The sequence below is a fragment of the Anopheles maculipalpis genome, chromosome 3RL (genome assembly GCF_943734695.1).
Source record: "Anopheles maculipalpis chromosome 3RL, idAnoMacuDA_375_x, whole genome shotgun sequence".
In the NCBI taxonomy this organism is placed as follows: domain Eukaryota; kingdom Metazoa; phylum Arthropoda; class Insecta; order Diptera; family Culicidae; genus Anopheles; species Anopheles maculipalpis.
This window is the reverse complement of record NC_064872.1, coordinates 12,540,118-12,564,697: the sequence shown is the minus strand read 5'-3', so window position 1 is coordinate 12,564,697 and position 24,580 is coordinate 12,540,118. Positions and strand designations below refer to the sequence as shown.

Here is a 24,580-nt window from a genome sequence, read left to right as displayed (position 1 = left end):
TTGTGTCTCCACAGCTTCAAATACCTGGCAATTAAAATAATGAAACACTGGCTCGGTTGTTGCTGTTTAGAAATCCAAGGAAAACATATTTTAAAACCGATCACTAGATCGATAACTATTACAGGAAGTATTGTATCATTTTTCTTTAAACTATTGTTAACACATTTTACAAGCAGGACGGATAAGGCTAATTAAATCAGCAGGAAAACCTTACTCTTTTCGATGAAATGTTGGCCACAAATTCATATTTTAAAGCAAGAGTTTACTCTTTAAAATTGATTGGTATTAATACAATTTTAGAATAATCTTCAGATGTAGATTTATATTCGTGATGATATTGCTTTTTCTGCCTTTCAGTTCAAGTTATGAAATTGTGAATAAAATATCAATTTTAAGCATTTCTTTTCTATGAAATCAAAATTTTTCGAGGTTCTTATGAGCAACTAAACAGTCAATTCTGAGGTCGGGAAGACATTTCGAATGGGATTTTACATCAGTCACCTAGTGTCAGAAACTAATTTTTCATGTGCTTTCGAAACACTAGTGCAACTTAAAAATTTTCATTAACAAATTATCCAACATTTTTACAACATTTTCAAGTGTGCAATCTTCCGCAGAACTCTCTTTGGTATTCGAACTGGGTGTTTGTAAAGGGTCATTAAATGACACTTTAGATGCTATTTTCTTCCAATAAACTCTTGATCACTTTCTGCATCAACTGTACTTCACGCCAGGAATTTCATTGTATATTGAAAAGAAATTTAACAAAACTTAAATAGCTCCCACATGTTGGCAGCGGTTAGTAGAAAGAAACCATTTCTATTCAGTGATCTAATTATAATTTACTCGCATCACCCAAGGTGCCTTGTATCATCCATCGCCTAGAAGTTATTGTACATGAACAAAGGGCCAAACATTCCCACGATCCATTCCGCCACCACCAGTTCCACTCCTTCTTCCCCTTCGTCCTCTCTTCTGCAACACCATGTAACAGCGTTTCGACCTGTCACAAAACCACTTCTGCTCCCGTGAAAAACGCTTTCAGCTGCTCGCTAACTCCTTCGCGGATACATTGGATGGGTAGGTCCGTTTGCTCGATAAATGCCACTTCCGTCGTCGCAAAAGGGTGGCCGTCCCCCGGCCACGGAAGTAGCATTTGAAACGGTTTGAACGGTCGGAGGGATTCCGTTCAGGACACGCTCGCCCCGTAGAGAGTTCCAGTCGATTATGTTGTCCTTGGTGTAGCCCAGCATTGAAACGGACGTTCGGAGCGCAGTTCGCTATGCTTCCGTGGGCGAACTGAAATGGTTGCTCAGAGGGCGGAGCATAGCCTGCGAGATGCGGCTGCTAGAGTGAGGCGAACAGCGGATTGCCGTCTTCACACAAAGTTGGCTCTTTGAACAATTCTTTTTTTCTGCTCGATAGATAATGTTACCACTAAAATCCACTAAAATGACTTTAATGGGACTAAATGAATTGCAGCATTTTCCAGAATATTATACCTCCATTGAAAAGAAAGTTTAATGATCAAACTTGAAATATTTTTTTTTTAAACAGTCCATGTAAACTTTCAGTTAATTATACAATTATACAATTCAGCGAGCAGCTGAAAAGTAATTGAAAATCTATTTTATGGGATAGAAGAATTTTTTTCGTTTTTTTAAACCGTTAATTGTGTATCAAGTAAAATCATCCATACAACCTAGCACACCAGCATAATCACATCATATTATTAATAACTTTACATGCTTATTTATTCGTATCAATCATGTTTAACGAACTAGAGATTAATGCATGTACAAGGAAAATTTGTGTATTGACGTCTTAATTTCGTTTTAACAATATTTGAACGAGTATTGATATAATTTTATCAAAAAGCGTCTTCTAGCAAACTAGAAGACACCAAAACTGAATGTAAACCATCTGTGTGTGATCAAAGCTGATGTTTTTATCCAGCTGCGAAGGAGTAAATTTTGGTAAGACTCATGATCAGGTTCCTATAACGAAGGAGCTCGGAAGTGAGCTATATTTTCCTGTCAATCTAGAGTAAATGGCTCTAGTCTTCAAAGGCAAACATTATTTCTTTGGGTCTATCAGCATATAATAATTCTACTGAGCATTTGTTCTGCCGCAGACCGAGTCGCTCCTACTTTCCTGTTACGTTTCATGTTAGTATGTTGTTTTGGAAAATCGTGCTTGAATCCAACAACTTATTTCAACGAAAATAAGATTTCTGACTTGCAATTCCAGTCTCTATTTATTGTCCAAGAAAATTGTTTCTATCCCTGGTGTAAGTGTTATTCTTTATACGTTAAAACCGTGGAATTCGTCCATTGGATTAGATATTCATGATTCAACGAAAGATTTGATGACGACATTTGTGATGACTTCTCTCCATGTCCTGATAATTCCGTCATTCTTCCGTCCTTTACGAAGATTGAAGGCTAAATAAGTAAACTAATAAGATACAATTAAAACAAGTAACAATAAATTAAATATCTATCCTAAATTATATTACAATACGGCGACTAGCCGTCATACTTAAAACTAGAACTACCGACCAGTCGAGTCATTATGACTGACTTCATACCTTTTGAGTTGATTTATTTTTCATAGTAAAATACTTCTATCAATGTTGATGCATGACTGACGAATACCTTCTTGGCGGGGTCTCACTGTTTAAGGAGTCATGGTGGTTACCATTCTGACTGGTGATATTGTGGAAAGTTGAACTGCGTATTTTAATACGAAATTCTGAAAAAAGGTGATAATAAACAACCGACAGATTTATTCCTTGCAATATAACTATAAGATAATAGATAATATACAAAAACTTAACCAATTAAGTTAACAGTTTTATGAATAACTAGGCTGATGCCTTGAATATTTTGCTGTAAACGATTTGATTCTTCGAGGTTGCAACACAACAGGATAAATTATTAAGACTTGTTCTATTTGATGGTTTATCAATGCCGGTGTGAGAAACAAACAATCAAATGTGTATTAAGATACGTACTTAGGGAAATATGAAAATGTGAGTCAGACTATTAAAATCATTTGTTTAATAACTACCAGTCATTTTGACTCGTCGCAGTAGAGTTGGACGCGCCAAAATCGCGGTAGAACTAGTTTTTATAATAAATACATAAATATCGTAAACTTTGAACGCAAAATGTTCGTATAATTTATACCGTCGTTTACAATAGAAACATTTATAGTTCATACACAACTTGCGCAATTATTTATAAGCCAATTTTTAAAGTATTTTATGAACTCCTCAATCTCCTCCACGGAAAATCCCTTCATGGAATACTTCCAGCAAAAAACAACAGCCACATCAAATCGTTTCACCTGCTCACATCCGTGGCAAAAGGCGGGAATTTATAAATACCCATTCATTTCCGATTTTCTACCAACACAACTACCTTTAGCTTTACTTAACAGGAGCATTCGCCACCAAAAACAAAAAAATACCACAAATGGACACATCAGAACGGAAGTTGCTCCAATTCGCCACGGCGATAGTAACAAATTGCCAACGTTACGAAACTGTTTCACATTGTACCAAGCGGAGGCACACTGAAAAGTCTTCCTGTTCCACAAGATTACCACACAACAAATTCATCCTAGGGGAAGAAAATGATCAAGCAACGGAGCGCGCAGAAAAACGACCGAATCCTACCAGCAACCTGCAGCCGGAGTCTGATTGATTGACGAAACGCAACCGCATACGGTGTGAGGTGTGCTGGATTTAGAGGCGCAGAGGCGCCACACACACACACACACACACACACACACACACACACACACACACAAATGGATGAAGAAACGGTTACTCTCGTCCATGCAATTCCTCTGCTTTATTTCCCCACCGAAATAAACATGCAGGCGGCAACAATGGCACAACATAGCAATTATCCTAATGTACCCAAAAATGAGCCTTCCATCGATGTTGAGTGATCTTTCGCTTCTTCTCGACCTTCCCGGCCCCGTAAGACGGTCGCCCAGCATAAACTGCGATACGTTATGGGTGAGTCAAAAGCTACATTCTGCTGGATTTTCATCTGCTCATAATAGCTCTTCGCCAGCTAGGTTTTGTTTAATCGAGCCCTGTAGCATTCGCTTTGTCTCGTAGCAGGAATAGCTTTTTTTACAACCTACCTGGTGTGACAGTTATGGTTAATGTCCTTCCCTTAAATTGCCGTAAAAGGAAAGGAGAAATGGAAGCTCAGTGTAAAAAAAAATAGTGGGGGCTTACATTTAAAGCCAAGGCAGCAGATGTGAGAAAACGGAACGTACACTGGAGCAACATGCTCGAGGAAAGCTTCAGTCGTACATGCTGTTGTCGTTGGTGGTTTTGGTGGGGTGGAGTTATGCTCCGAAGGTGTCTGCTTAAAAGCTTTCGTTCGAGCTTTCGTGGCGACCAAAAGGGGTATGTTTTGAGTTTGTATAGCTGCAGGCGTAATTTGTTTAGTTGGTTTGGTTGTTGGTGAAGTGTTTAATGTTTTAAAAAAAGTTGGAGTTCTTTAATAATCAATTGTTAAGTTAGAATACTTAAAAGACCAAGACTCAATATGAAGCCTACAGAACATTAATTTGACAGAAAGAAGATCCCTTTCCATTCTTAAATATTACCTGAATCTTCTGTTACAGAGTCCTCGTTTTCAGCATTTCTTCTATTATTTTCGTCACACAACATCTCTTCTCGAATCATTCTTTGTGCTACCGGCAACAGACAAACAATCACTGTTAAGCTTCTGTCTCAACATGAGACAACGGTCGGTCCAGAACCCGTTTACGATTGCATCCAGAGGACTGGGTCCCAAATGAAAGGGCTTCAACAGAATGCAGCCCAAACAACCAGACCGTTTCGACGTAATTGTCATGCAGAAGAAGTCGGCGTTTGCCTGCCAATGAGCAATCATGCCTTGGATCGCTCGGTCGCTCCACTCCTTACAAGAATGCAACATCCAGTGATTTGCAGCTCCAAATCATAACCGACGCGATATTAAAGCATTAAAAACAAACGAACCCTTCGGGCGATTGTGGAGGAGGTTTCGGCATTATCACAATTTCAGCTCCAATGCATCCTTTTGCATTAGATTTCTAACCAACCTTTTGCCTCCAAACATTCCAGACCAGACCAGAGAAACGCTTACGGAAGCTTCACAAAACATGCCAAAACAGTGTCGGCTATTTCTGGCTAACCTTCCGGCCATGATGCGGGGGACGATAATTAGCATATAAATGAACGACCAAGATCGCTTTTTCGCCGTTTTTGCTTCCCCAAGCGGCCCATGCAGAGAACGTTCGCTGCATGCTGTGCGTGCATCAACGAGACTTGGCAAAACTGGACACAGCACCGTTCGTCGCCTTCTCTAGACTGCATTTCGACTGTAATTTTATTCATTAGGATACACGGGTGGTGCGGCCTGATGGGAGAGGGTGGGTGGCCCCGGTTCATAATGTGGTAGCGCTTGGACGTTTTTTATTCGGCCATCGCTTTGAAACTAACTACTTTTTGATTAAGTACAAACCAAAACACGCACAAACGCTACAATGCAAGCAGCACATCAGCAGCAACCTTGGATTAGGATTTTGGTGGGCGAACCAGTCGGTGGTTGGACGTTGTGGCCTCGAGCGAAATACGTCTCGAGCACAATTTAATTCGTGCCGCTGCGTATGATTGAAGCAATTTGACTCTTTTAACATTTCAGGCAGTCCTTCTTTTTTTTTTTTGTGTACGCTTGCTTGCTGGATTCTTTGCTGGATGAGCATATCTGGCTTATTGGAGGTGAAAAACACCACAACATCTTTCATTTAAATCCCAGCAAAACGGCGGTTAAATTAAAACGCTTGTAAAACTACATTTAATGACACTCTTTGTACGGTACGATTATGATTCGCAAGAAACGTTTAGAGTGTACGTGTGTTGAGGAAACGGAAGACCACAGAAGCGTCATTATGTTTGCTGGTGGTTCAATTTCTGGCTAATGATGGAGTTTGTTTGTTCAATCATATGTAATATTTCGTATTTTTGTAAGGAATTATTTTTTAAACACTAGCCAACTTATGTATTAAAAAGCTAAGGCTAAGGTCCCAGCTAACCGATGACGAATTTCCTCAACAACAGATCATTGGATCAAATGCAGATCGGAGAGACAGCAGAGCGTTGGCCGTAGAATTTACTGTTGATTTTCAGAAAACCGAGGCGTCCCGGTGATGGAGGCGACAGCGACGTTTTACACGCCAGAACCGGTGTTCAAATCCAATCCGCAATCCCCCACACTGAGGACTGACTACCCAACTACGTGATATCGGCAAGTCTAGTAAGCTATTCGATGGCCGGCGTGATCTACAAGGTATAAGGTCGTTAAGCCAAGAAGAAGAAGTTCCTGATAACATTTTCGTCTACAGAAACTAGAACTGCGGAAATATCAAAAAGAACTTTATTAATGCGATTGCTTCCCAAAGCAAAAATGTTACTAAAAACCTCACAAATTCCCAAGCCACAGCGAAACGCAGCTTTGGACCTATTCTCCACTCACCTGCTAAATATAAATTAATCCATCAAAAAAGATTTATTTGCCATTTATGGTGTCTCCATTCATTTAGCTGCCAACAACTCAATCCGCACCGTCGCTCGAATAGAATATTCAACAATTCTCACTTCATTATCCTTCCGCAGCAGCAACCAAGATGTTTGCTATTTCGTGTCCACCCGCTTATGATTTGTAGTATCAGCTGGAAAATGTTTACAACACGATGAGTATGGAGCCGTCCGCTCGGTTCGTTCTAATCGAGATAAGCACCGCGATGTGCGTAATTTACATGATGGATCCCGCCGTTGCTGCGACTTGATATCCTTCTTCCAATTTCCCATCCACTGCTGTTCCTAATTGATTCTTGCACATGCACAAACCTGCCGGTGCCCGTTCATAATTCATCAAGATTCCGCTCGTCGAAATCATCAATATTCATTCGGTCGGCTCTATCCACTTTCTGCGATACCTCTAGCGATACGATCAATTGGGAAGTAGAAGCGGAAGTAGAATTTATGCAAAAAAGAACCCTCTTTGAACGTAGGTCGACCGGAGCCAAACCAAAAAAAAAATCCTTTTGAACGTTGACCACAACACATCCATCAAACATTCCACCGCGTCGCGAGCTGCTCATAATTCACCAAAAACCATCAGCATCAAAAGCCTTAACAGAGAGTCTTCACGCACGCACCAAACCTGCAAGGGATTCTTTAGCCGACTGTGGAACAGATTGAGTGGCTTGCGTGTTCATACGTTCCACGTCCTGCAAAAACAAACCAAGTGCCACACGGTACGCATCCCCGAACACTGCCTCAATTACCCATTAATCTTTCTGTTCACACTATGTCAAATCTGAAAATAATAAACTTCCCGTTTTGTGTGCACAATCACATCACAACACCAGCCAGCCAGGTCACCAGATCGTACGGGGAAGGGATGCCTACCGTACTCCGGGCACCACGGTCCTTACGATCGCTTTCAATTATGTGCAAAAAGTCAAACAAAACCACAACCGCACAGGGGAAGGAACCCATGCTGAGCCAAAGGTAGCAGATGAAGCAAGGTTCCGACTGCGAGAACCGAGCGATGGAGGCAGTTAAATATAAATGTTTATATTATTCAGTGAAATGGGTCTAATACTCGCCCGTCTAACATTCTCGCTATCCCCTAGGTTTGCTTTCGAATCGTATAATTTCCACACGGAAAACTTCTGATAATTTATGATAGCTGACAACGATACGGCTAACTCTCTTGCCTGCACGGGCACTGGTCCGTGTCGTTGAGGCCGTGTCTGTTTGTGGTGGACCTTGCAACCCAAACGCATTGTCCCAAACTGCTCAACAATACCAACGAAAAAAAGACACACACCGAACACAACAAGTCACCGGTACAAAACGATGGATTAAATGATGACTTTATTAATGCCTCCTTTCTCCTGCAATCGCAATGTTGTAGCGAATCGCTGGGGTTTGTTTGTGCCCAAATACTGCTTGCACATTTGCACCGCAGCAATAAATGAGATAACTTCCTCCCGGTGTGAACACAACCGCACGGAATGGTTTACAATTCGATTACAAAACGTAAGAGGCGAGAAAGATCACGGTTCTGAGCACCGAAATAACTTATAGGGCATATATCGCTTTTCGTGGTGCGCAGGATTTGTTGTGATGCTTGGGGTCGTTTTTCGGTACCATCTTCAGCATCAGGGTGTCGGAAGAGCAATCATTATGTTACCGGTGATAATATATTACGAGATAATTGGCTGAACATATGTGTTCATTTTTGTACGTTGATTTGAGTCCCTTCCAGAGGTTTCATTTGTTGTGGTTTAGTCCAATAGAGTTGTTGATAGAATTGAAGCATTTGTTTTGTCGCTCTAATGAACAGGAAATTAATCATAACTGACAAGAAACCTCGTCAGCTCCAAGAGGAGTCCAAGTCTTTTACTTTACACAGACCAGTATATCAGTATTCTTGGCCTGGGCCTCACGTGAGCTGAGAGGTAACGCCGGCAATCAAATGAATAGTAAGTCATCACTACGAGATCTTCCTATAAGAAGCGGACTGAACGGTTGCGTAGGGCCCCCACCTCGAACGGAGCCCCGAGTTTAGGGATTCCTCGCGGACTAGGGGGCCTCGTCGACCAACAGGGGCCTCGCGGGAGAGAGAAGCTTCACGAACATGGGCCTCCTTACGGGTTAGGGAACCTCCTGTAGAAAGCATCTTACAGGTACCCCCCATACGCCGGTGTGCACTTCTGATTTTGATAAAGCCCCCCCTTCGGTCATGGGCCTCCTAGCTAACACCTTGATCCGCCACTGCCCCGCTTTTCCAAGGACCTCAAAACCATTTCCGCTTAAGGCCTCAGAAGGGTAAAATCCACATTTGGCTACGGGGGAAAGATCCAGATGGGATTTGAACCCCGATCCTGCTTTGTGAAAGCGTCTCTGGCGAGTCTACCACCGGCCCCTACGGAAGGTTATATTTTTCTATTCTTTATATACAGTACTGACATTTTCATACTAAATTTTAAACTCTAAACGAAGTTGTTAGCGAAGGGCGTAAAGAAACAGAATTAACAAGGAGCTGGTTGAACTCTTTGGGGGTGCAGATATTATTATGTTCGTAAAACTAAAAAGGATACGATGGTTGGGGCATGTTTTTAGGTTGACACAAAATAAAAGTCCTTGAAGATAGTAAGAAAATTGATAACTCATGCCCAAAATATTTCCAACCTTAATGAATCAGTTGGCTAGGTAAAGTAACTTACTCTAAGCTTTCTTTTTGAAATTCGTTCGTATAAAGCAAAAACACTCTAAATATTTACGTTGTAGAACTGCATTCCAGCATCAATTGACTAGCATCTTTTCACCTGCTGTAGACGAAAAACTTAAAATTATCCTCAGATTGAGACAAGCTAAAGAAGAAAACGGAAGAAAGACAATTCAGAAACGTATGAAGACACACATCACCCTCACCAAACTGACCGTAGTCTTGAAACGAAAGGCGTTGAAAACTGATTTCCCGCCCCGATAAGATGCACCGAAACTATGCTTTCAGGACACCGACACCATAGCATTGCGTTCCGAGAAAAAATTAAGAACAATTCAATAAACTCTAAATTTATGTCGCACTGACCGTTGCCCAACGTTGCCCAATGCCCAAGACATTCAGTAATGGTGATGTTGGCTCGTGCCCGCTATGCTTCGTGTTTTGGGCCATCCTGGCGGCATGAGCCGCTGATCGTCGTCTCTCCTGTTTTGTCGAAGATCGAACAGCTGATAATTCCAACGATGTCGGCGGACTTGTAGACCAATCAGCTAATCAGCTCGACAAGCTCCGCTCAGGGACGGGACCGTGGTCAAGTGTGGTAGCAATGTTGGCTAGTTTGTTTAACATTTGTCGAACGCTTCCTCACGCTGGTCGGTTTTTATTGTTTTATCCGCGATCGTACGTGCGGGGTTCGGTTTGTTTAGCAGCATTTTCTAAAAATTGCTTTATTGCTGCATCTCGTGGTCAAGAGCTGGGACCCGTACAAGGTGCACCGGGAAGGACTCGGCTCGATATCATCGAACAGGAATCCCTAAAATTTATGGCTTTGCTGACGTTTATCCCAATGCAGTTTCTTAGGACTTGGTACGGAATTGCCAACGCAATGCCTTCCGGGCAAATTTATAGACGCAATGTTTGCGAACACAAGCCTTAGCGCTCCCATCAATTCTAAAACAAGCTGCAAAACGTTTCCCAAAGCACAGTGTGAAGCAGAGATGACCATTAGAATAGGATGATTTGTTGTGCCAGCTAAAAGCGTTTCGTCCGCTTTAACATCAACCCAGGAAGTTTCTCACGTCACTCAACCAAGTCAAGCTAGCGTTCGACCGTGTTGACAGTTCAGCGAGGCGCGTCAGCTAAACTCTCATCCAAACAACGACACTTTGGCTGCTTCCGAGATCGGATTATCGATGTAATTTGCCTCCTACTGTCATCTGACGGTGGCTCATCATGTTGGCCCGCGTGACTCTACGCTCCAGATCCTCCCTTCGTTTTGGGCGCGTTTCGGCGACACGCGTAAAGCGGCACCAAACACCAACTGCGCAATGGATTATCCGATACCCTTATCAGTCGACGATCGACCCTTCGCCGCTCGATGACCGTGCTTCCTGTTACAATCTGTCCTCGACATCCTTCACTCGTTTTGTTTAGCAGTGTTATGTATTGCAGTGCAATAAAAACGAATGTGCTTTTCAACGAACGCAGAACAACAGTGAAAATTGTCGGGTCTCTCTCCCCCTAAACTATCCCGACGTAAAAGTCAAACCGAACAAATAAATCCTGTTAAACCAGTCGATGAGCACAATTGCGAACCAAGTGCGAATGAATTGCGGTGAACGATAGGGACACAGACACTTGAAATTCACAGCAGGGGTGGATCGTTCTACTGTTCAAGGGAAAAATTCCCTTGTCAAAGGGAACTGCCTCTACCCTGTATCAGAGCGAAGCCAGCCAGTTAACACAAACGACACGGGTTTAATAGAGTGTAATAGTGATGATTTTGGCGTTTCAAAATAGGTGACGGTTTCGGGTGGAACGTTTCCAACCGGAAACTAACCGTTCTAAAGTATTTCCGAAAAGCTGATCAGAGTTGTCTCTCCCAGGATTGATTTTTATTATTATGGTGCTGAATGTTGGAAACGAATTTGATTTTCATGCAAAGGAAATAAACAAAAGCAGGTACATTATGCTTGGGGTAACATGTTGGGAAGAAATAATATTATAGAAAAACAAACACACATTGTTCATGCATACGTTATGCATACGTTTGATAGGGTGTCCTCACTACGAGTAAACGATCTGGATGGGATTTAAAACCTGGTCCTACCTTGTGAAGACCAGCGCCGCTCGTTTATATTACCATTTACAATCGCCATTTAAAATCTTATCTTAAATTACCACTTAAATTCACCGTTTGATGCCAACCATTTTTTATCTGAAATTCACAAAGTCCAAAAAATTTTTTCTACTTTTATTTTTTTTATTTTATATTAATTTTCTTAAGCTTTTTAGAAAGTCTTCTTCTTGGTTTAACGACCTCTAAGGTCATGCAGGTCATCGAAATGGCTTTCTAGACTGCCGATACCACGTAGTTGGTTAGTCAGTCCTCACTACGGGGGAACGGTCTGGATAAGATTTGAACCCCGGTCCTGCCGTTTCAAGACCGGCGCCGCTGTCGCCTCCACTGGGGGCGGCCCCCGGTGGTGGTTAGTTTCTAGAAAGTATTTTACATTTATTCATTTCTAGTAGAGGGCCGTTTAAACTTTAACTATAAAAGATATATTTCTTTCAGAGTTCATCAGAGAATGGTTTGACCCTCTTGTCTCTGCTATTTTGCCATGAGAAAGTTGTTATAGAGAAAATCAACGAATTTACCAGTTCTAGGACAACCACAAATCGTTTGACAATAACTTCTAGTTTTCTATCAACCATCGTGGAGTTCGAATTTACAGGTGAATTTTCAACTAACAATTTTTGATCATAATTATCATACGCGCAGTGTACAGTCCTCTATTTTAATTAAGTCCTTAATTTTAATTTAAACTGTGTATAATTGAACTATTTTCAATCAATACAATTTTTGCACAAAATTCCATAAATTTCATTTAAATATATTTAGGATAACTGTTTCTATTCTCATCAACATCAATTACATTTTACACATCTCTTAAGCAACCCCTAATTCTCAGCAATAAAAACCCGATTTCAATAAATCCGCTCATCATTGCTAACCTAAACAATCCAACCTTACACTAAAATACCACCGCAATCAGTGTGCGAAACCGATTACCGGCCACCCGTCAATACATAATCCGCCCGGTACACGGTTTACTCATCTCACTGCCAGTATTGCTCTCCCATGAAGACGAAACCATTTCATTGTGCCGAGCATAAAGCGACACAAAGCACCACTACCACTTCAGCGCACCAACCACCCCCACCAACGCACATCTTCACACCGATGAAGCCAATGGAAAATAATTCTTCCAGGACACCAACGGAGCGCTGGATGCGAGCGGAGCATCCAGCAGCCAGCGAACGAACGGGAACGAAAAGCATGAGTGAGAAACGTTTCAGAAACGGTTTAATTGAAAATCCTGCCACCAGTCAGATAACGCAACCGAAATGAATGGCAACGTTGGAAATATAATTGAATTCTATTATGCTGCCGAAATGAAGCGGCCGTGTCCTGCGCACCGCGTTCGGTGCCGGTTGCGGTGCTTTCGCCACTTCCGCTGATGAATCGCTAACTGGAGGGAAAGGACATTTTCAGCGCCTCCCACCACACACAATCAGGGATCCGGTGCGATGGTTGACTGGTGTAGCCGAAGCGTGCCGTTCGCTCCGGTCGGGAACGCTCTTTTCCGCAACGAGCCCATCCCGAGCAGATGGGTCAGAAATGGAAAATGGTTGACTTTTCCGGCCGTAATTGAAAATCGTATCCACACCGCACAGAAAATCATCGGAATGGTGGCCTCCTCCCCCGGAAAGAAAACGGAAGGAAAATGCTCCCATTCGGTAGGTTCTTTCGTTGGCGAAATTACTAATGGCGAACAGACGTTGACAGGGGGAGGTTGATGATGGCGTTGGATGGCTTCATGATGATGGTACCATTTGATAATGCAAAACCGATCATGACTCCGCTGGCGAGAGACTCCGCAATAGGGCCAAAGAGGGGCTTTTTTTGATTGTGGAAAACCCAACTTGACATGGGATTTGCGCTCAATTATAATGAAATTTTCGATTTTTGGGATTCGGAACCATCACCAGCCATCGCACTCTCTCTGTGAGGCTGTGTTTGTTGTCCCTGTAGCGCACCAACACCTTACCGATTAACAGATAAGCGAATTAAAATGGGCCCATCACACCATCTCATCTCACCCAGAACAGCTTTTCGGGTGGGAAATTGTTGAGAAAACTTTAGCCCATCACAAAGGGTCTTACTTCATTTTCATCTCCCCTATTTCCGAGAACGATTTCGACTTTTGGAAAAGTTGACGCACCAAACTTCATTACGCGCGAATAAACCGTAAGAATTGTCCCGGAACGGTTTCGTGTCCTGATGAGAACTCCGAGAACAAACTGAACGAAGGTACCGATAAAGAAGTGTGCCGTCTAGCTGGATTGTCTTCTTCGAGCAGGACACCTGCCTGTAGGCCACGAGCTAGAAAGTTGACCGTGCCCCGGATGCGGAGACACGCTTTGATGTAACGTTTCCTCTTATCGAACCGTTGTTTTCACTCTCTTCCTTGCGGCCCTGGTTTTGTTGTTTTTTTTTTTTTTTATTCTTTGGGATATCCGTCCCGTCCAAGGAAACCCCTAGACCCAAGGGATAATTTTGCTTAATGGTTCCGAATGGTTACAGGTAGAGCGACGCATCAACCCGCACACGATCTTAAAGAACGACGATAAATGGATTAGGTTCGAGGGCGTGTGCCGTGAATGGGCCAGTGTGTTCCTCGGGCGGAACTGACATGCAGCAACAAACAGTCTGGTGACAACGTGTGCACCAACCCAGCCGTGGAACCGTACACGCGCTACCGTTTTCCCGAAAAAAACTGCAACCGTTCTTGCCGTTGGACTACATTTGGCAGCCATCGTTTTTTCGCTTGCCTGCTTTACGGCCCAAGGGGTTTTTCCCATTTTTCACGGCGCACCGACAAACATGCTTCCACCTTTTTCATGTTCATGTTGAGATGTGTCAGAGTTGTAATGAGTGCGTAAAAAAAATGCTTCACCCTGACGTAAAACATTTGACGGATGATGATTTGAAGGGTTCATAAAGGGCCCGACCCAGCTCGTGTTGGTGTAGCACGAGACACACCGGTGCGTTTATTCCGAATCGTTGCTGTGGAATTATGTTTATTATGCTCGATAAAATTAATTAAGAAACACTTTATTTCATAACTTCTTCTAAAAGCAGTCATGTAACGTGAACGCAGGAGAGTTATCGCCGAATATGACGTGTTATTGTTATTCACTTTCTCGGTAGATTTGTTAGTTCGAAAGAGTTTGGAATAAAAATTTATCTTTCCTTGAAATTTTCCATAATAATTGTGCTTCATTAATTTTAAATTATCTGGAGTAAATATAGTTAAGAAATAACTATCGAAACAAGCAACAACATCTTTACCGGTGAAGTTGCACAACATCCTATTGAGCTTCCGTGTTGTTTTAATTGTGTTTATATTTTAATTTTATTTTCTGTGGCGTAACAATATTGAAATTTTCTAAAAATGTTTCTCAATCACTTGAAAACCCTGATCAAGGCGGCAAGACAGGCTTTGTGAGCAAATGCTAGTGTTGGCAAATTCAACTTATTTCGCTTTCGATTAACATTACTAGTGTTCTAATAAGAACAAATTACTTTCCATCCAACGTTATGGCAACGATGTACATATAAATCCTATTGGTTGCTTCTCCAAAGTAAAATGGCTTCCTTCTTTAGTGTGGCTACTTCTTCTTTATTATTAACTATCTACGAAAACCGATAGAACATAAATAAAGCAATAATAAATGTATAAATCCATATTGCGCAAAATCTTAAATGTGATTTGTAGCCTCAATATGATGCAATGGTCATTCGCTGATTTTAACGAAACTAGCTTTCTCCTAGTGGTCTGGTCTTCTTCTTCTTCTGCTTCTTGGCCTGCTTAGGATTGATCACGGCGCGTCGACATGGCCAGGTCGCCAATCAGTTTCCAGGAAGCTCGGTCTAGGGATGCAATCCTCCATTCACGCCTGCATAAGATCTCCGACAGGTTTGACTCCACTTGATCCACTTGATCGAGTACATTCCTGGTGGGGCATGAGTCCGGCATCCTCATCACGTGCCCCAGTCATCGTATCCTACCGGTTTTAACTACTGTCAGGTTATAAGCACCGTCAAACAGCTCAGCTAGCTCGAGGGTTCATTCTCCTTCGCCACACGCCCTGCTCGCACTCAGCGCCAAAGATAGTCCTTAGCACGCGCCGTTTGAAAATGGCGTCCTCCGTCAGTATAGTCCAGGATTCCTACCCGTAGAGGACTACCGGACGTATCAAGGTGCGTTGTATCGTACATTTCGTGTGTTATTGGAATCTTCTGGAACGTAGGAGTTTGTGGAGTCCGTGTAGTAGGCACGATTTCCCTAAACAATGCGCCTTCGGATTTCGCTGCTTACGTTGTTGTCCGAAGTTACGATCGTATCAACGTAGCAGAAACTCTCTATCACCTCGAGATCGTCGCCGTCAACTGATACTCTGCTTCCGAGTCGGGCTCTATCACAGTCAGAGCCTTCGGCAAGCAGGTATTTTGTCTTTGTCGCGTCGCAAGACTACAAGTCCGTTCTTCTTTGTGGCCTAACGACATCCTACGTCATGCAGGCCATCTAATGATTTTCTAGACATTTGTTGATATCACGCCTGACTAGATACGGTTTAGATGGAACATGAACTCCAGGTCTGCCGTATGAAGACCAGCGCCACTGTTACCTCGACTATCCTGCAAAAGTTCGTCTGTCTATATGACAACACATAAGCAATATATTGTACCAGACAGTTTTACAGTTATACAACTATATTGAAAATATTGTTCCAGACAGCTGATGTCCAAATGTTGAGTACATGTTGTACTGTGTGCAGCCCTATCTCGGTCCCTATTAGTCGCTGGTTTGTTAGTCTAACAATTCTCTTTGACAGCTACCCTCAAATCACAGCTTCTTGACAGTCAAATGACTTCAGAATTTCGACTAATACTTTGAACTTTGAAAACCGCACCCAAACGATCGATTGTTATGCATCCTGTTGAAACGAAATGTCACCAACGTCCTCAGCTTTATTTTTTATATGATAACCTTGTCGCTCATCATATACTACAACGGTATCAATTTTATTTTATGTCAGTTAGTTTATACACAGATATAAAGGCTAAACATTGTACAAATAAGGTATCTTTATTATAAAATTATTATTTAGCTCAGATCAGTAACCCAACACTTAATTACGTACTTCTTTTTCTACAATAGCTACAACGTCACGCCATACAGTACACCTTCAAGTCAAACACTCCAAATCATAATGAAGTAAAAGAGGAATCACGCTTAATTGACGAATACCTTCCAACCACATACCACGCTGCTCGTAGCAAATTTCGATCATTTCCCTTACGTGCCACCAGATGCACAAAACTTCACTGCAAAGCAAAGCAAATAAATACAACTCAAAAAGCGCAGCATTCCGAAAGAAAAGCAACGACCAGCCTATTACAACGACATTCGTCGTTATGTGAGAAATGCGTAATTAACCATATAAAGTCAGCAGCCTCACAAAAGAGGTAAACTATACCGCGAACATAAAGCAAACAATCCACCCACCTCGACCGTACCGGTGCGTGTTTTTTTCCCCCAATTCACGAAGAAAAAGCTCGTCGCTTTTTCGGGCGCCCGGAAAGCGCGATCGTAATCCGCAGCATACAACGGTAATGATCGTGTTTTGTTTTTCATGCTTCTCCACAGCGTGGGCTGTGTGGTCGCGTGCCTGGTTACAACATACGCGATGCATGCGATGATTTCTTTCGTCGTGCTGCACTACATACTGTTGCCTCCCTAGAGCTTTACACCTTCTTTTTTTTAGCTTTGTTTGTTATTATTATCATCATTATCCCAATCATTGCATTATCCCATTGCAGCGTACACCGCGAAGACGCATTTGGAAAAAGGTGGACACGAAAGAAAGCCATGTGAAAGGAATGCGAAACGATTTACTTTCGCAGGCCAAGAAGAGAGGAGCTACATACGGCTCGGAGTGGCAAGATTAGCTTTGCATTACAAGTGCACTCAAGACCTGTTCCTTTTCCTTTCGCCATGGCAGGCAACCGAAACAGGCTCGTCCGTAGTGTGGCTCATCCACCGTGAAATGGAGAGCAAAAGCAGAAGCCGTCAGTAGGTCGCGGACGTTTCGCACCATGATGTCCATTATGGGGTTACATAATGGTGGTGGCTAGTTTTTGTTGTTGTTGGGATCCAACCGATACACTCGCCAGCTCGATCTGTTTGATCTGCTTTCGATTATTTCCATACTGGAGATGCTTTTCTTACACCGCCTATTACGAAAGTGAGTTTCATTGGAGGGGTTGAATGGTGTTGCTGTATAGGATCACAATGACGAACAGATTGCCCCCAAGAGGCAAGTTTCATTGATTTGCTACTATTATTTAGCGATGCTCGTCTTCCGTGTTAACAACCAATCAAATCAACTTCACAATGATCTCAAATGCAAATCAAAAGACGCAATCTTCCTTAAAGGTGTGATAGCACAAGGCTAAATATCAAGCAAATAATTTTCGTTAATGCATTGCGACAGCTGTTGTACAGTCGTTGCGATGAGGATGTTTTTCTTTCTTCACCTTCTCTTCTACCCACAATCAGATAGCTTCTTTTTCAACATTTTGTTTTTATTTCAAACATATCACATCGATCGATAACACTCGGTTTCGCTTGAGTTTGTGTGTTTTTGCTCCTGGTCTATATTACTTTATCTCTCAGCTTGCAGGCTTTCGTCTATCTTCCCTTTATTTTTCGATTAATTTTTAGCTTTTGAAGTTGGGCTTGAGATGTGCATTCGCAAAACATTTACAAAAATAAAAAAAAAACAAGCTCGCAGTTAATCCGAAACATCCAAACAAATAAACAAAATTACTATTTTTTTCCTTTCACTTCTGGGTAGCGAAATTGCGAAAAGCAAAAACAAACAATTCAAACAAACAAAAATAAAAATCTTGCCTTTGGTAAACAGGAAACATTACGATGAAAAACTAAACAACGCACGAGCGCCTGGAAGCGGAACGGAAGCATCCGGACACATCGCCCCAAAATGGACCGCGAGATTTATCCTCAGAACAGTCGCTGGGATCATCAGCGCTAATGGTACCACCGGGCAAAGGATGTCCTGGTGTTCACCTACTCTTACTTCGCAAATGGTCGATCGTTAAACGTAAAACAAATGAGGACGGTGTCGTTGAGCGGTGGCGACTACTCTGCTGCTACTGATGCGACAACTGACGCCATTACGCCACAACTCCACAACGTCCTGGAGCGTGGATGTCGTGGTAGTTTTGGTGGATGGATGGATGGATGGATGGATGGATGAAAACGTAATGAAATAAACATCTACATGTACATCTCGGTCTTAGGTATTATGAGGCGTCAAAAGGCTTCTATATGAGAATTGGAACCGGGGCTTGACGTGTTAAGTACGACAGGAACCATTATTTTGCAAATGCGTTCACTTAGCCATACGGGCGTCAATGAACGATCAACAACTAACTAGACAACAAGTGACCAAACGGGTAGGAACCGCGAAGGAATCTCGTTCCCTTTCGGTTCCTCGGCTCCTGAGTGGTCGGGAAGAGTAGAATAGCGCATTTAGTGCAGATCGTGATGTTCATACGAATGATCATGGTGTTCTTCTTTGTGAACATGGACTGGTACATGTACTGGGACCTTCACGGGGTACGGGACCTCCTTCTCGACCGGAACTTTCACCTCCTTGTACACTGGGTACGGCTTGTCGATCGGTACCTTCACCTCATACGGGACCGCCTTCTCCACCGTGTACGGCACCTTCTTTTCGACGGTGTAGGGTGCTGGGTACGGTACCTTAACTTCCACCTTGTAGGGTTTCGGGACCTCCACCTTGTAAGGCTTGTCGACTGGGACCTTCACCTCGTACGGAACCTTCTTCTCGACGACAACCGGGTACGGTTTGGGGACTTCCACCGGGTACGGTTTCGGGACCTCCACCTTGTACGGCTTGTCGACTGGGACCTTCACCTCGTACGGGACCTTCTTGATGACGGTGTACGGTTTCGGGACGGGCACCTCCACCTTCACCTCGTACGGGACCTTCTTCTCGACGGTGTACGGGACTGGGACGTGCACCTTCACCTCGTACGGCACCTTCTTCTCGACGGTGTAGGGCTGGGGAACGTGCACCTTCACCTCGTACGGCTTGTCGACGGGATACTTCACCTCGTACGGGACCTTTTTCTCGACGGTGTATGGGGCCGGCACGTGGACTGGGTATTTCACCACTTCCTTGTAGTGCACCGGAACCTTCTTCTCGACGATGTAGGGCTGCGGGATCGGGACCTTCACCTCGTACGGTACCTTCTTCTCTATCGTGTACGGGACGTGCTTCTCGACGGTGTACGGCACCGGGACCTTCTTCTCGATCGTGACCGTCTTGATGTGTTCGTGATGGTGATGTTCATCGTGTCCACCGAAGTCATGGCCGAAATCGCCAAAGGAGGAGTGCAGTCCGCGCTTCTCTACATTCTGCGATTCCTTCGCCTCTACTTGGGTTTCCTCCGCCTTCGTGTCCTCTGCAGCAGTACCCTCGCATGTGACTAGTGCCACCATAAGGGCAAGACAACAAGGAACAATAATCTGCAAGTAAAGACGGTAGCAAGGTGACGGGATATGGGGTCAGTAGCGAAATACTTTGAAGCATTGCAGCAGCCTTAGGATTGGGAGGATCACTTCGGAGGGCACAACAAAACCACTTCAGTTACATCACTTATGCTTATGTCCAGAAAGTTCTTGTGAACTTTTGTGGGTGATCACGACCGGTTTCAACTACCAGGACTACGAAAAGCAACACTTTCAAACCCTTTCACTTGAGGGAAGATTGGTTCGATCATTTTTCAATCAACAGCGTACCAAACTGTTTGGTATGATTCACTTAAATTTCATCAATTTCCAGCCATCACCAGACAAATATTTTCCAAAACTATTTTCTCTTGGTAAACTATTTCTCCATCACTGAACACTGTTGTTTTCGTTTTGCTTTTCGTATCCATTGTTTTTGACGTTCACTGAACTGGTTTTGTAGATCCATTTAGCCGCCTTTATCCAACTGAAGTAATCCTTTGCAATCGTATGAAGATCTTCGTATAACACATACCATTCGCATTGTGAGCAAAAAGTGTATAGAACAAGCGAGACCGAAGTAGGTACTGATTTGAAAACGGCCCATACACCGGTATATATACAACACCGAGCCCCACAGAAAGGGGGCCTCGATCGACTACCGCACGAGCACGAGGCAGGGTCCATCGTGGTCGGAAAAGCGATCGTTTCGGTTGAAAATCCCCCACCCGAAGCCGATGGTGGTGTGAGAGCATTCACTGGTGGAGAAAGAAGCTTGGACAGAAGGAAAAACGAACCCTCCTCTACTCCATTCCCTCTCACCAACCCTCCCGAAGCGAAGCGAGGCTTTAGCTGTGAACGAAGAAAAGTTTGCACCATTCAGTGCACTGAATCAACAATCCACGATGCTCGATGGCGGAACAGGTTGACGGAAGGGTGAGGCGAATATGCGCGTCCACAGCGGTCTGTACACCGCCTCGTAAAGCCGCTCAACTTTCGCTCTTACACATGCAATACATAGCCCCGGTACACCCGGTGCACCGTGTTCGGGCCACTTCGCTTGGGCACCGTGCACCAATCTTTGGAACATCTCGAACGTACCTCCAGCGCTTGGCGGAGCGTTCGGGCGATGGTGAAAGAGGGTGCCGCTTATTGGTAGGGTTGCCCAGTGCACCCTTCTTCTTCTTGGCGGTATGTATGTGCCATACCATCTGCTACTCCCCGCTCGATGATGATGAAGCACAAATTATTATTGCACTAAATTTTATGCTTTTGATGAGTCGATGGAATCGCTACACCCTTGGATGGTCTGGGGTGGGAGGAGGCGTGTGTTGGGAGGTGTGTGAGGAGAGTGATTTTTTTTCTATTTTCGATTAAAGAAAACCCCGTGGGCGATCACTGTGCAGCTCGGTTGGGTGCGTTCAGAATGCTTAAACAGATTACCCGTACCAACCCGTCCGTCCGTCCATCCAGTTGGTTCGTTCGGTTCGTCGGTTGGGGTTCCACAATTGAATTCTTATTGCACTAATCGAATCCGGCTAGTGGCTGGTTAGAAACAATAGAATTGCTGCCCACTTAGCAAACCGTTCTTGAGGAAATATCGCGAAAATATTTTCCATGCAGAAGCGACCAGCGCGCGTCAGCCATGCGAGGATTGTTGTTGGTTTCCGAAATCATGCACAACGCGGCTAAAGGGTAAGCTTATACGACTGTTGATACCGAATGCTATGTATGCTTTTCGCACATTTATTCAGCCAGATTATTACGTTATGAATTTATTTTATGGTTCACAGGCTAGCGGCACATTCCAATGGCGATCAAACGAAGCATGATCAGTTTGTAAAGAACAGTAAAAACAGAACGATTAACGGAAGACGTACGTTTGTTGAGGTAAGCATGTAATTTATTTGTTAAATATGGAAATGTGATGTGTTGCGTTGCGCTTATTGGTAGGTTTGAATTTGCAGGATTGAATTACAGAGCAACATAAATTTTGTGTTTGTTCTCTGTGTAAACAAAATTGTGATTTTGTGATAAAAGATTTATGCTCTATCTAATTTAAAGTAGACACACAGGCATTTTCCATTATTTGAAGATAAAAAAGAAGCTTTAAAAGAAAATTTTATCACAACACATTCATTTTAATTGACATTACGGCAACGTATTGTAATCAAATAATAAATAATAAATAAATAAATAATGAAATATAAGTAATAAATCAATAATAAACAAATCAAAATAAAAAACTTCTTTTTTACCGATAATTCTAAGTTTTATTCAAACCGATATTTATTTGTGTCCTGTGATGTATTAAATTATTCAAATTTTTTTGTTTTATATTCAACTGTTACAGCTCATGGTCGTACAGTCAATTCTATTTAGATTTTGATCTTAAATTTCTCATTATCTGTTTCATTCTATTACCAGAAACGTTCTGAACAATAGCTTTTATACAAATTTTCTTAGATTTTTTCATGTTTCTAATTTTACATATTTAAAACCAGGAAACAATATTCGATTTAGTCATTTACCTGTGTTTAGAACTTGATGAAAACTTACCAAAATTTATAAAGGTTTTTTGTTTAATCAATTTCAATTTCAATTTAAAGCATATCAAACATTTAAGATAAGGAACACGGCCGTATATTTCCATTCCGAAGCCGTTTATTTTCTTATAGTTGGGAAACATTTCCTGCTCCAAACCGTGAAAGGGCACCACACTCCGGATGTGTTCAGTTGTTTCACTTCGTTATGATCCGTCATCCAAAAGTCAAGTCCTCTTCTTTGCGGGGGTCTTTATCTTGGTCTTTATCAACCACAAAAAACAGCAATTAAATACATCCTTCAAGGTCACCCGTCCTGGCCAATGCAACACGGTTCAGTCTTAGAGGAGAAGACAAACTCGTGGCTCCATCATGTCGAACCACTCGTACGTGGCATATGTTGTCGCATTTCGTATGCAGTTTCCGTTTTCCGCAGTGCGAAGAAGGGAAAAAACACTAAAACCACCGACAGATTTCTCTTGCTACCAAGTGGCCGCAACCGAATATCACGTTTCCTGTGATCAAACGCACACGTTCGTTCGGTTGGCCACGGGTCGGGGCCTGGCAAATAACAGATTTCCCAACTCGGTCACACTGACCCTCCCCGGCTCGGTACTCTCGCAATGGTCGATTGGCCGTTTTTCGTCCCCGATCGCCGTTCGTAGATCAGTTCCATCAGTCCACAGCCTTGACCCGAATCGCATTGGGGTTTCCGAAATTCGATTCCCTGCTCCGCTCCGCTGACGTTCGGGTGAAGCAAAAACGGCCACCGAAAGCCAAAGCCAAAAGTCGAAAGGTAATTTTCCCTTCAATTTAGGCTATTCGCATCGCACCTCAGTTCCACTCCAGACGGGCAGCAAATGTGAGAAAGACCCCTTTTTTTCTAGAAAATACTTCATCTGCAATCTCCAGCCGACTCTCTAATGCTAGCTCCGAGGGCTCGATCTTCTTAGCCGCAGGGAAATGGTGATCAAAGGTGACATAATCGCGCTCATACCTTCTCCCCAGCAGACGCGTGTATCGTTCTCCTCTTCCGAAAGCTGCTGGATTTATGAGCAAGTGTGGTCAGCATCAGCCCGATCAGCAACAACATGACCGAACCATGAGCCTACATATCCCACTGCGAGCACCAGATCAAATCCATCTCGAATCTCCCCAGCTTATTTCTGCAATCGATCGACTAGCTGCGATGGTTGAAATAAATCTCATTAAACACCGGGACCATTACGCTGGTGTCGTAGTTTCTTTCCACTCTTTTTAACGCAAGCACTTTCATCGATTTCTACGTCGGCGCTGGAGACGTTAAACTCCCATCGTCACTTCGTTTTTCTTTTGCTGCGTTCCCTTCGTTCGCTAAAACTATCGACCAAATCTCGACGGTAACGTTGCGCGAATTTCCGCTCTGTAAATTTCCGGTGAAAAATGATTAGCAAACAGCGTACGAAGGGAAATGCGCAGAGCGCTCACCGGAGCCGGGGAGGCATCTAAACTCGATCATCGCGATCGGCGGATAAATTAGGAAGTTCGATAGATGGAGAAGAGGCATTGAAATGTAGTTGCTCATTTGGCACAGAAGAAGCAAAACAGTATAAAATTAAACAAACACAAAATGAGTTTTAAGATAAGTTTTAAGGTGAATTGACTAAAACTTAAGTTCATAAGAATTTGTCTGTAGTTCTACCAGACGGTTCACTTCTTTCACTTACCAAATTGCTAAAACTGTAGCAAGATTTCTGGAGCCACTGATTTTGAAAATTATTTTAAAGTGATGGAATTGTAATAGTACAGAAAAGTAATCATTTATTTTAACAATAACTCAACAAACCAAAACTTAAACACCAACAATTTCACTTACATTAATTCCAAAAACAAATCCAACTAATTACTATTTCTTTCGTGCATACTTTTTTCATTCCTTTTTGTAGTTAACTTTTCTTTCCTCTATTCTTTTCCATTTTTTGCGGTGTTTCATTCTTTATTTCTTACTTCCTTTTTGTTTCCTTCCTTTTGTTTCTTGTCTTTCTTTCTTAATTGT

The 24,580-nt window shown here is 42.8% G+C and overlaps 3 protein-coding genes across 5 annotated transcripts in view; 1 reads left to right on the top strand and 2 right to left on the bottom strand.

The window, feature by feature from the left end:
- LOC126563823 (epidermal growth factor receptor) overlaps nt 1-24,580 on the top strand; it is a 371,336-nt gene that overhangs the window by 144,005 nt on the left and 202,751 nt on the right. The gene's annotated exons all lie outside the window — the stretch shown is intronic.
- LOC126564362 (zinc finger protein ZFP2) overlaps nt 1-24,580 on the bottom strand; it is a 505,414-nt gene that overhangs the window by 457,627 nt on the left and 23,207 nt on the right. The gene's annotated exons all lie outside the window — the stretch shown is intronic.
- Nucleotides 18,983-20,577, bottom strand: LOC126564969 (mantle protein). 2 transcript variants are annotated; one of them, XM_050222102.1, is made up of 3 exons: nt 20,538-20,577; nt 19,376-20,020; nt 18,983-19,267 (listed from the first exon to the last, which is right to left on the bottom strand). In XM_050222102.1, exons 1-3 carry the CDS (start codon nt 20,544-20,546, stop codon nt 18,998-19,000), a joined length of 924 nt encoding a protein of 307 aa, XP_050078059.1. In that variant the 5' UTR covers nt 20,547-20,577; the 3' UTR covers nt 18,983-18,997. The 2 variants fall into 2 exon arrangements, with proteins under 2 accessions (XP_050078059.1, XP_050078058.1); XM_050222101.1 differs by having other exon boundaries at nt 18,983-20,020.